Raw genomic sequence first — 13,805 nt, forward strand, 5'->3', positions numbered from 1 at the left:
ATATTTATGCATGTGATGTATGTTATATTTAAATAAAAAAACATGTTTGTGCATATTGTATGCCATGTAGATTTAAAATTCCACCATAGGAAGCATGTTACATGCATTGGATATATGTTATAAATTGTTAAAATATATAGTATGCATGTTTATGGCTTCTTTTGTTTAATATAAGTGTTATATTAAATGATGAATACCTTTGTTGAATGTTATGGATGCAAAGAATGTCTAATTTTATAAGTTGTTATAAAATTGAATTAGACATTAAAATTCATAACAAAGATAAGCTACAAGCTCACATAGGTTAAACACTTGTTTTAATAGTTAAAATGTCATTATCTTATAAATCACGGTTACAAACTCAACCGGTCTATAATCCTGTCTAAGGCTGGAGGTTTTTAAGTTGACGGTCTACGGAACACCTCCTACCTAGGGATCATGGCCGAATAATTGAGCGTTGTTAAACAGTTTTATAAACATATACTACTACAGAAACTGGATTACTTAACGTTTTTCCAATGTCAAGTAAAGACTATACTTGACACTTATAAAAGTGTCAACTATTCAAGTGTCAAGAATAGTGTGATAACTTGACTCCGAAAAAACGTCAAGGCAAATGTTTCTTGATACAATTTTTGTGTCAAGAAAGATAATACACTTGACATTAGTGGAATGTCAAGTTTATTCGAGTGTCAAGTATAGTATGATACTCTTTGATGTTTTTTATGTGTCAAGTATATGTCTTTTTGTTTTCAAATTAAATACCCCAATCGATATTCTCATTTTCTGCCTTGTATTCCAACAATAAAATTACATCAAATAAATAAATATTATACATTTAAGATCTATCAACTCAATATATTCACTAAAAATCCATATGTTCAACTATGAACACTCTTCACAAATTACAACAATATTTCTCTTTCACATGTATATGCACAAAATAAAATCTCAACTATTGCTTTTGTATACAAAACTGAACTTTCAACAAACACAAAAGTGACAAATTATTTAATAAATAACCTCTCAACAAAGTACATTATTTAATTTATACATTGAGCTTTGAAGTCTAAAGATCGAGAACTAAGGGTCAAGCAAGCCATGTTTAAGCAAGTCAACCTGCAAAATAGAATAAAGGGCGATAACATCAAATTTCAAAATATATAAATAAGTGTTAAAATACAACAACATAATCCAACCTACGAAAAGTTCAATAATAATGGTTACAAAATGCAAATTCCAGCAACTATGTACAATTCCAAAAGAGTTTTAAGGCCTTAATACCTATCAAAACGTCCAATCCTATGAAATCTTTGAATTGAACATCAAAAATTGAAAATAACTCAATTATTAGACCAATACTTCAATGGGTAACAAAAAAACTATTAATACTAACCTCCAAACTTATCAAAACCTTGCCAAGATTGGTCTCAAACCTATTGGACAGCAACTCAGCTCCTTCCAGCACTTCAAAATCAATCTCATCATCAAACATTCAAACAAGCAAATCATTATAGAAGATGCTACATTAAAACCCAAATCACAAATTCATTCAAATACATCTAAAACACTTATCCGAAGTGTTTGCTCAAATCGATGCTTCACTCGAGCCTCGACCAACTTTTCTAAAAAGAAAGCAAAAGAGGAACAAGAACACTCATACACTGATTTATTTGTCCAGTCTGAATATACATCAAACCAAAGTTTAATAACATGTTACTAAAAGTTAAAAAAATTTGCCAAAGTCAAAACCTTGCAACCCCGCAACACGCTTCCAATCTTCAAACTCCGCTACAACCTGAATCTACGACCCAAACATAATGGGTTTTTATCAGAACTAACCCAAAATCAAACAATAATCAAGATTATGCATATAAACCCACAAAATTACCAAACCTTACCCAAAACAAGGATTGAGGGCGTTTGGCTACAGATCTGGGTGGGGCTGAAGCGACGGAAGCGGTTGGGGGCGTTTGGCTATAGATCTGGGCGGGGCTGAAGCGACGGAAGTGGTTGGGGGCGTTCGGCTATAGATCTGGGCAGGACTGAAGCGACAAAAGCGTTCGGCTACAGATCTGGACGCGATTGAAATGATGGAAGCGGTTGGGGGCGTTCGACTACAAATCTGGGCAAGGCTGAAGACTCGTGAACGACGTGCACAGTTGGCTGGCTGGCGCGACTAAGCAGACAACGAGGGAGCTGAACAGACGACGAGGGAGAGGGCTGGTACGACTGAGTAGACGACGGAATGAAAAACTCAATAACAACGATGCAAACGGAGGCAAGGGGAAAATGAAGGCTGACAACGGCCAGGGCTCTCGGGCGCATGGAAGAAGAAAAAAAAATTGGGGGGAAAGGGAAGGTCGTGAGTGAGATGGTGAAGGAGGAGAAAAAGAGTTTTTAATTTGAGAGGGAAATGAAAATGGGAGAGGGAAATGTTATTTTATTTGATAATTTTGGTAGGAGGGAAACCAAATTTGAGAGGGAAATGAAAATGGGAGAGGGAGGAAATCAAAAAATAAAGTCACTACATGATCGCTGAGTAAAGTAAAGGAGGAGAGAAAGAGTGTTTAATTTGAGAGGAAAATTAAAATAGTAAAGTCTCTACATGATCGATGAGTAACACTAGACGATCGCCCATAAACCCCCGCAACCGCTTACTCGGAACTACACGATTGCTGACAAAATATTACCAGTTTATATACGATCGCCTACTAAATGTTATAAGATTGCCTACCAAATGCTACACGATCGCTGAGCTCTGCTACACGATCGCTTAGTGTGAGTAGTGTGAGGTAATAAAATGGTTTATCACCTATACATCATAGGCTAAATCCATTTATAAGTGTTATACTTTCATAAACCACATAGACTTAGGTTGTTTAATTAGCCAGAATAAACCTAAGTATAAATATACCCTAACAATTTGTAGAACACTTCAGTGAGAATTTAAAAATGTATATGATATGTTGTTAGAACGCTTCAAGTGGGAATTTAATAACATATATGATATGTTGTTAAAATGCTTCAGTGGGAGATTAATAACATATATGATATATTATTTTTAGCTCTTGCGTCCCTAAGAGTTCACATTGAGATTCATACTTTGCTTCGTGTCACCTTGGGAGTGACCTCCATTCGAAAAGTGTTTGCATGAATCAAGATCTAGGTGAATAGGGTTCACAGTAAAATCAAATATACAATGTTTTGGTTTTAATTCTCACATCCCTAAAAGATTTCACACCGTGAGGTTCATGCGACATTTCGTGTCACCTTGAGAGTGACCTTCATTCGGAAAGTTTTTGCATGAGTCAATATCAAGGTGAATAAGGGGAAGTTGTTTATTGTAAAATCAAATATGTGATATATTGATTTAAAGACAACATATGCATGCAAGACCACATTCGTCCATATGCATGCAAGACGACATTTGTCATAACTAATATTGACAACGTATTGCTATCGCATATCCTCAATAATATGGTGCGGTTTGTCCCCCCCGATCAACACCAACCTTTCCTTGATTAGGTGAATAACGAATGCGCTGGCTTGCCTATGGTCATGATTCAACACTTCAATTGAGAATTTATGATTGGACATGCATTTTGTGATCTTGAAAATATCACATCCGTCCATTTTAATTGCTCAAACAACCTACTTAAGTCTGGTGTAAACACCGAACACTATACAATTTTTTAACCTACAGCTCAAAGTTATTCTTAGTGGCCAACATTGCTAACCTCATCTTCACAACACTCTTGCTGAAGAAAATTTGACCTTCTTCAACTGTATTCACCAACCCTATAGATGACTGTGGTTACATAATCAAGTCCCCCGCTCTGGCATTACTACTAGATGGTACATTGGTCAGATTTTGGCGAGGCACACTCCCAAAAAAATAGCCAAAATCATTTGACAGAATCGGAGTTGGTTGTTCTTCATTCACGACAGAAGTACCACTCCCTAAAAAAACCTGGGTTGGTTGTTCTTTATTCACAACAGAAGGATTACTCCTTAAAACAATCGAGGTTGTCTGTTTTCATTCCTAACATCTTCCTCTTCTATCATCACATTCTCATTTACACATGTCCCAACATCTTCTATTGTCACATTCAGATGTAACATGTTCGCTATATTAACATCAATGTTGTCGTTTTCTAGTGAGACACCCAATGGACAAACATCATGCTCATTTATATTACCTCTACACATGGATTGGTCTGATCTCTCTAAGTAATCAAATGTTGCCCTGCGATGAATTTCTTCGATTTTCTCAAGACTTACAAATACCTGCGGTTTAGTACGGTCGTACTCTGAGAGGAGAAATTTAACATCAACATCGTCCATTAAGCATACTGGAGGAGAATCAATATCCATCTTATATTTCACTCTCATTATAATCTTGAACTCTGTCGAACTAACTTGCATGATATCATATACAAGATTTACCAGCTTATTGTACGCCAATGTACTTGGAACTAGCAAACCCTTCAAACGGCCTCCAATATAGCATTTTTCTGTGTCGTCCCATATACCACCATAACGTAAGCATATATACTTATCCATCCTTCAAGAAAAACAATACATAAAGCGAGCATTTAGGAAAATAGGTAACTGTTAAATACTCGCTACTCGATTGTCGTCACTCGATACTCGGTATTCTCAACTCGATGCTTACTTTTTCATAGCTATCTCCCCTCATCCTCGCTCCACTGAGAGTTACTTGCATGTATTAATGCACACTCACAAACTCACACTCACTCGTTTCCTTTGCTACATTTGTATGTCTCGCACATCATCAAAAAAGTTTTAAAAAAAATGAGCAGGAAAATACTCATTTACTTATTTGAGGTGTGAGACAATATAGTGAAATGATCTCAATGCCTTTATAACTTAATCTCCATTAAGACAAACAGGTTTTGTGAAGTGGGTTTTTTGAAGGGAAAATGATCCCAATTTTTTCTTTTGTGTTTCAATTCTGTTTGTTCTTAGTTAATAAAAAAAAGTACTTCACATTTCAAGAAATTGATTTTCAAGAATCATGTATATTGTCAGAAAATTCTCCAATTTGTGTATGTTCATACATGAGCATTAACTACAAAGCAGGTTCCGACGACATAATAATTCAAAATAATCGAGTATAAAGCAATCGAACATCGAATATGACAGGGATATGATCGAGTATACACATATCAATTGCAACCGTATCAAATGACCATGAAGCTGGGTATCGAGTGACCGTGTATCGAGGAACGTGTGACGAGCCATCGAATATCGAGTTAATAAATTGGCAAGCACGAAGGATGCATCTCAGAGGCGAATCGGTAAAATCACATGCTTATGGCGTAAACAGAAGGTCACTTTCCATTACTTTCTCTACATGTGGCCATTTTTTATTTGGATCTCTCAAATGAGGCCACCCATAAAAAAAAAAAAAAAAAAAAATCCAACAAGTTACTACTTGAATGAATGGTTACCATAGGAATCTGACAGTGAGTTCAGAACCACAGAAGGAATTGCTCTGCTGAACAAAATACAACCGCAGGTTGCCTTTTCAAGTGGTTTCCAATTATCAAATGTTGTAAGATAAGTTTTGAATCTAGTGAGAAAATGGATGTTATCATCTACAACAAGATTAACTAGCAACAAACTGAAGAATGCCACAATTAAAATGTCAGGCACCAGAACCCTCCAACGTGAATGGTGAAAGAAAAATTGATACGTTTTGATTCATCAAACCCGACCATCACTTGAAAATGCAAGGCCCAAACGGCAGCTTCTTCTGCATACAAAAACTCGATTCATATATGTTGAAATACCTGCTACATGCTTTATCTTAGCAGTCGAGATGAAAATGGCTCTTTTGCAAGACGATTGTCATACTGTGTTTGATTATAAGACGAGAAGGCAAAAGATGTCTCAAATTTTCTTCGAGAAACGATCTTGAGTGTAGGTTCATTGTTCTCTGAGTATGCTTTGTAAAAGAATTTCAACCAGTCTTTGTGCAATGTGCATCTGTACCATGTTGAGTGCAACGATGATATCCTACAGAATGAAGGAATTCTCTTATCTCCCTTGAACTACTATTACTGGCTTTTAGCAGCTTTTCATCTTCCTCATAGATGAGATATGGGGCTTCAGTGCCCTTCCTAGACAAGATTTTCTTTGCCCCTTTTAGCACATGATATTCCCATCCCTGAACGTCAATTTTTATTAGAAGCACTCGTTCCGAATCCGGGATTACTTCATCTAGCGGAATTGACTTCACTTGAACTGCTATTTCTTCATTGGATTTGAACGCCAACTTTGCACCAGTTGCTGAAACTGCACTATTGTCAAGCCGACCGACCAACTGGGTAACGAGCAAAAGTCAGTGACCATATCATGCATCTCAAGTGTTGGAAAGAAGCTTACCAAGAAAAGAACCAGATCAGGAAGGCTAAGTGTCCCCCTTTCATTAGAAAAGCAAAGAAATGAAGAGTTACTTAAAGAAATTTTGAAGATTACACATATGACCAACGACATGACATTGAACTGTAAGAAACCAATCAACTTTCACTATGCTACTGGTAAAACCAAGTTTAGATGATGTTTTTCTGTTATCTTGTTAGGTTACCTCCTCCAAAAACAATAAAGAACACTAAATGATAGAAATATATATTGCAATATCAATAAAGAAACTACAATTTCATAGCCTTTCGAGAGGTCTACACTCTCCAAAATTCTAACAATGGACCCTAACACACTATATTTACAACTAATGCACCCTAGCTAATGACCCCTACAAGTATAAGAACAGCTAACCCACAAGTCAACTAAGAATACATCACTGTATACATCACTGCATTTGGTATCATGAAACACGTAAAGATATCTGTAGTAAATTCATAAAACTTGTGAGATCTAAGATCCATATTGGATAATCATCTTGAAGATAGAATCACACCCCTGAATTTCTTTTACACTATAAACTTTCCCATCATTCCAAAGTAGTTAAGAAGAAATCTTTGTTCAAGAACATCTAAAAGGATTTTTAAGGCACCATGACATGCAATCAGTTCATAATATGAATCCATTAGAGATATTATAAGAATACTGGAAGGGAAAATTGTCGTCAGCAAGAAGGTTGGCTGGTGAAAGGAGGAAATAAATAGTGTGTTTAACGGATTTTGGGGATGAAAAATTTGGACATTAATTTTAGGAGATTTCGAATCTGTTGAGATATTCTTATATAAACAACACTATTTCCTGTTACTTTCCATTTCAATTTCAGCTTCGTAACACAATCATATGGAAATGACTTGGCCCTTGATGAGGTTCCATCTTTCTTTTGAGCTTTGGTATCAAAGTAACATCTATTTAGTTGGAAACCTTAACTAGTAATTTTTTTTGTTTGTTTGTTTTTTTTTTTGTACTCCCTTATATTCTTACATTTTTTTTTAATGAAAGTTGTTAGATTCTTACATCATCTACATAATTTGATAGACTAACCAGTTTTCTTATCCACAATATAAACAAGTTTTATTACACTAAGAATACTGAATGGAGTATTCTTAGTGTAATTTAACTTGCATATACTTCAGAAGTTTATTTTCTATATATGTAGCTCCCGAAAAGGAAATAGTTTAATTGCGATATTTGGAGAACACACGAAGGTAATGTTTCATGGAAAATTGTCAAAAATAATCCTCAAATATTTTCAATCTTTGACAACCAGCACCATCTTGGACAACTTGTTGAAATAGTTATTCTAGGTCCTTTCTGGCTGAGAAGAAATCAAATTTTATACGAATCTTCCAGGAAGGGCCGATAAAAACTATTATAACGCATTGTGGGGTGCTAGCCGTGAAAGATGGGAACTCATGGTGGTTACTTCTGATCATTTCCAAGTTGCGAGATCTAATCAAATCTAATCACAAATGAGACTGCAAGTTCAGCAACAAGAACCATACAACTTGTAAAGTTTGATTTTATGAAGCAGATAATACCTTATGAACAGTGATGTTCCCAAGCCTATCAGATGCAGCAGCCTCAAACACATTCACCAATTCCCCAACCCTATTCAAGTAAATTCCATCACAAATTCTCTGCAAATTTTCAAAAACCGGCTCAAATGCCAAAACACGGAAACCCATCGCAGCAGCAGCGAAACTCGCCATTCCCACATTAGCACCCACATCAACAACATACCCATCACTGGAATCGCCCTTCATCTTCTCCAAAACCTCCTGAATCGTCACTGAAATGTCTGGCTTCCGAAAGGGTTTCCCCTTCAGCATCCGAACAATGTTTTTGTGGGGTTTATCAGGCAAATTTCCCAAATCTGCAATCGAAAACAGAAACGGGTACCGAACTCCTTCCACAACGTTGGCAATCACAGGATATGATTGAGGGCATTTGAAGCAATCGAAGGGGGATATTGTTCGAAATGGAAAATGTGGTTTGATTTTGAAACTGGGAGTGGATTGTTCTGAAGAGGTCGAGTTATTGAAGAGGAAAAAGAAGATGATGAGGATGGAGAAAGACAAGAGAAAGAAGAGAGAAATGGGGGAAAGTAATTTGTGGGTTTTGTCTCTTTTCCAGGCATTTGCCATGTAAATGTAAGATCAAACTAAAATTTCGAAGGAGATTGAAGATTTGAAGTAAAGTGAAACCAAGAATTCCCAGATAGCTAAGGTATAGATCTGTGACGAAACAGAGTTTGAGGAGAAAGAGAGAAGTTCTATTAAAGTTGAAGATTCATCTAAAAAGAGAAACTAAATAGATATTGTCAAGTATACCTTTTTATTACTACTACCTTTGGTTTTTGCTAAGTAAAGCTTTGTAATTATGTTATCTCAAAAAAAAGAAAAAAAAAGTTTTGTAATTATTATTATTGTTATTATTATTATTATTATTATTATCATTATTATTTTTGAGAAAAAGGTTTTGTAATTATGGATGGTGGTTGATGTACCTGCTTTGTTGAGTTTTCTAATTTATTTATGTTATCTTGAATTGAAGTTTCAAGCAATTAATTATAACTTGCTAATTTGAGCTTGGTTTTAGTTTGTATTAATTGGTTAAATTATAAATGTAATATCAGAATGTTCAACTTGTGTCTGTTTGACATTGTCAAAAAAATAAAAAATAAAAATAAAACTGTTTTCAAATATAGAAAAATGAACTAAAATATTTACAAATAATAGCAAAATATCATAATCTATATATGATAGACCGCGATAGACTATTATATGCGTCTATCATGACACAAATAGATATAGATAATAGTCTATCACTGTCTATTATAGAATATCATAGGTAGACTGTGATATTTTGTTATTAGTTGTAAATATTTTTAGCAGTTTTGTCATTTAAAATAATTTTCTAAAAAAAATCTGTATTTTATGCCAAAATGAGCATAGCTCAAATGGCATAAAAATTGTTCTATTGATCTTAATATCAAATATTTGATTCTTATACTCCACATATCATAAAAAAGAAGAGAAAAAAAAGGTGATAAGGTGATGGGAGAAGGGAAGAAAACTACTTCTCCAAAGTATTTCATGCTAGAGAGTGTGTCAGGACATTTAGCCTCATTAATTAAGAGACTTCAAAGAGATTTATCGCCTTGTCATTCAAAAGCTTTACAACTTACAAACAATTAGATTCAATCATAAGATTTGTAATATGAATCGAGGAAGTACTCTCCATATCAATGCAAATAGCAACTGCTTCTAGAACCTTCACCTCACAACATCTAAGAATATACATAAGAGACCAATAAGGCGAACACAACCCAGATGGTCTCTAAGCTGCCAGATTTATCCTAAGGCACAAAGCAGCGTCGGTATTTAGTTTCCAATAAGATATCTCAAGAGGATGCAATCCAGCTAAAGTGAATGCATTTAACTTTTGATCATGTGTCCAGTAGATCTTTAAACTTTGTCATATAGATTATCTTACAATTTTCTATTTAATAGAATCTTAAAATTTTTATTGGTCAAAATACAATTTTGGTCCCAATACTTGAAATTTGATTAATTTTAGTCCTTGTACTTTCAATTATCTAATTTTAATATCTGTACTTTCAATAAAAAAAAATTAAAAATCAACAATAAAATAGCATTGGGACTAGAATTAAGATTTGTTCAAAGTACAGTGACTAAAATTGAACAAATAAAAGTTCAAGAAATAAAGTTAAATAATTTTCAAAGTGGAGTAGATCTATATGTATGTATCTGAAATTTCTAAGGCTAACAAGAAGAATGACACATTTAACTTTTAATTTGGAAAAATAACAAACTAACTTTTCTTTTGTAAAAATGGCAAAATGAATTAAAATTATAAATGTCGAAAGTACCTCAAGCATGCAAATGAGATATTACAAACCCTCGTTAAGAAAAATTATTAATGATACATTAATTAAAACCAATCAAAATTAACAACCTACCTTTTGAATGGGTTGAGAAACATGAAACTCCTTATTCATATTCTCCAAAAGTAAAAACCATTTTTGTATCAGCCACTTTTAACCTTGAACGGCATGAACAATAGCTGTACTGGGTGACAACAATCACGATCGACAACGTTGGCATTCTAAAGACAATCAACGGATGTTGACGAAAGGGGGCAAGCCTCCTGAGGCTGGTTACAACGAGCAACATCAATCAATAAAAATATGGGAGGAGAGTGTGGGGAAATGGTGCACAACTTATCCACAATGGCTGGCGGTTGGCGGTATGCGATGGTTGACAACAAGCGGCGGTCGTTGGCGGGTAGCAGCTAGTGGTAGTTGGTTGTTGGTTAGAGTTTATGGATCTTACAGGAAGAAGGAAAAGATGGAGTTTGCATTCAAGGTAGTTCTCGCAAAGGAGAAAGTAATGGGAGGGGAGCATGCAACGCTTTTAAGCTAAAAATAACTTTCTTTCCCTTTTTTCAACTCACATAAATACATACATACACATCAATTCTTATTTAAATTTGACTTTTACTTTGACTTCGACTTCTTACCATTTTTTAATTCAAATCTTTCAATCAATTTCTCGAACCAGATCAAATAAAATGAAATTACAAAGTTAAATTAAGAAAGTAGTATAATATGAGATTTAGAAACTCAAATCAACATTTGAATGTTGAAAATCTCTTTAAATACAAATTTGAAGAGTTTTCAAAATAATAACTAAATACAAAACTTCAGGTTTCAAACAAAATAATAATAAATATATTGATAAAGCTAAATTTAAAAATAAGAAGAATAGGTGAGAAACACAATAAATATATCCTTCTTCTTGTTTAAAACGAAATTTTATTGAAAATAATGATAAAAACAATTTATAAATTGTTTACAAGAAAATTATAATAAAGATATTGATAAAAAACAATCTTACAATCATATTATTTAGTTAGAATTAATAGAAAGGAGATTTATGAAAAGTAATATAATATGAGATTTCAAAATTCATATCAAAATTTGAAGATAGAAAATTCTTTAGATATGAATTTGGAGGATTTTCAAACTAAAAACCAAAATTCATGCCAAAATATCCGCATGCAGAGAGAAAATTCATCCACGCTATCTGAAAGCAAACTAAAATAACCAGAATTATGTATTTGATGAATTAATTACAGTATAATTAACGAAATTGTTGGATTAATTAAAGTGAAATTAAAGAAGTTGTTAAGGAAATTTCTAAAAGCAAGCAAGTAGCTTCTTTAATGCATCCTTGCTATTAAAAATAAAGCCTTCCTTTATGGTAAAAGTTTGCAGAACAATATCATGCATGTTGTTAGAGGTTTTAGATGAGGAACCCAATATGTAGTGTAATTGAAGGATCTGGTTGACAGGATGGAATATTGTCGACTATAGAATAAACATTATTATAAGAGGATTCTGAAACAAAGGATAACAACCATGATACATTTTTATCCTCCACGATCCTAATAACATTAGGATTGCTACAACCATCACAATACATTGTTAACCAAGAAATAATATGTTCAGAAGTTAGAAAAACCTTAGATTGGATCAAATTGACAAAATGGTTAAAAGGTGTGTTTGAAGCAACATAAATTTCAAATAAATCAAAAGTAATGAAAAACATATTCGAATAACTAATTACAGTCCAATTAATAAAGATGTCGGATTAATCACAGTGTAATTAAAAAGGATGATGGGGGCATTTTTAGGATTTCTGAAAATTGGACTCTGGGGAGGGGGGGATGAACCTAACCGGGGAGTAGTGATGGAGGATGGGATTTGTCATCTGAGTAGATGGAAACCGCCTATGATGGGGTGGTGAAGATTAATATGTCAACGCCTGTTGGTGAAAATTGGGTTTTAAAAAGAAAAATGGTTTTTGAGAATCCTACATCGGTTAAGTTGAAAAGTGAAGTTTCCTTCATATACTCCCATTTTTGACCTTAGGTTTCGGCCTGAAAGGGTACCCATATTTTAGAGGGAGTGAGGAGACCCACCAATGTGGGTACAATGAAAATCCCACACGCGTCATTGTCCAATCGGGCGAAGAGAGGCAAGGGTGTAATTATTTTTTGAAAAATTATTATTAATAATTATTTTCATTTGATTTTATTATTATTTTTTCAACGCTCCACATGTCACAATGAATGCCAAGTTTTCAACGCACACGTTTAGTTGTTCCACATAATTTGCGACTCTACAAGTAAAAGGTGCAAGCCTTCAGCCTCTCCAACCATTTCATTCATTCAAATTACTCTCTACTCTCTCTCTCAACCCTCTTTTTCCAGTTTGAATTTTTTCAATCAATTTTTTTAGCAGATCAGTCTGAACGGTGTGAGTTTTCCGGTCGATGACGGTGAATTTTTGATCGTGACCTTTTTTGGGGCTATTTTATCCTTGAGACGACGTGGCAATACCATTGGCCTGCTTGCACACCTGGCCAGAGCCACGAAACGTCTTAAAGAGAGTGAGATCTGTGACTCAGTCCGTAACGAGTTTTTGTTTTGTAGGTTCTACATTTTTACAACCATCGGTTCCTGATTGTTCACTGTCGAGTTTAACCATCGGAGGGTGGTCGGTTCCAACATTTTTAAGATGATCCGTTCTGCCAATTCTGTAATGGCCCTCACAAGTAACAACGACATTGTGACATCCGATCTCAACTGTCCATTCCGGTTCAAAGGAGCAAACTTCAAACGATGGAAGTAGAAAATGTTGTTCTTCCTTACTGTCAAGAAAGTTGCCGACGCTTGTACCACGGATAAGCCAACTGTCCCAATAGAGGATCCAACTGAAAAACAAATAAAAGAAGCTGCTGATTGAGAAAAGAGATTTTTTTTATATAAAATTTTATATTAAATGGTTTGACTGATGATCTTTATGACTACTACAGCATGATGAAGACGACAAAGGAAGTTTGGGATGCCCTGGAAAAGAAATACAACACTGAGGAGGCTGGGTCGAAAAAATATGTTGTCAGTCGTTACCTAAAGTTCCAGATGACGGATGACAAATCTATAGAGGCCCAGTCACATGAACTACAGAACATAGCCTATGAAATAATAATTGAAGGTATGCCTCTAGACGAACAATTCTAAGTTGTTGTTATTATTGACAAATTGCCCCATTTGTGGAAAGATTTCAATAACACCTTGAGGTATAAAACAAATGAGTTTTCCTTGGAGAGTCTTATCACCTGGATAAGGATCGAGGAGGAAGCCTGAAAGTAGGATAAGAAGGAGGAGGTAAACATCGTACTTAGGAGATTCGCCTCTGCCGTGATAAAGTCTAACCAAAAGTCCAAAAAGCCAAAAAGGAAAGGTCAGAACTGTGGTTCCAGAAACCA

At 34.7% G+C, this 13,805-nt stretch overlaps 1 protein-coding gene across 1 annotated transcript; it reads right to left on the reverse strand.

The window, feature by feature from the left end:
• Positions 1–5,454: 5,454 nt before the first annotated feature.
• Positions 5,455–8,851, reverse strand: LOC120080292 (FkbM family methyltransferase). Its single transcript, XM_039034924.2, has 2 exons — positions 7,989–8,851; positions 5,455–6,352 (listed from the first exon to the last, which is right to left on the reverse strand). The coding sequence occupies exons 1-2, from the start codon at positions 8,592–8,594 to the stop codon at positions 5,990–5,992; spliced, it is 969 nt and encodes a 322-aa protein (XP_038890852.2). The 5' UTR covers positions 8,595–8,851; the 3' UTR covers positions 5,455–5,989.
• Positions 8,852–13,805: the final 4,954 nt, after the last annotated feature.

The sequence above is a fragment of the Benincasa hispida genome, chromosome 6 (assembly GCF_027475165.1).
Source record: "Benincasa hispida cultivar pf3 chromosome 6, pf3_genome.v1.1, whole genome shotgun sequence".
In the NCBI taxonomy this organism is placed as follows: Eukaryota; Viridiplantae; Streptophyta; class Magnoliopsida; order Cucurbitales; family Cucurbitaceae; genus Benincasa; species Benincasa hispida.

What these genes read in the sequence shown, in the direction of transcription:
- LOC120080292 (XM_039034924.2), bottom strand. Translation starts at nt 8,594, where the DNA reads ATGGCAAATGCCTGGAAAAGAGACAAAACCCACAAATTACTTTCCCCC. An exon ending in GGAACATCACTGTTCATAAG is followed by an intron (nt 6,353 to 7,988) that starts GTATTATCTGCT and finishes CTCGTTACCCAG; the next exon opens with TTGGTCGGTCGGCTTGACAA.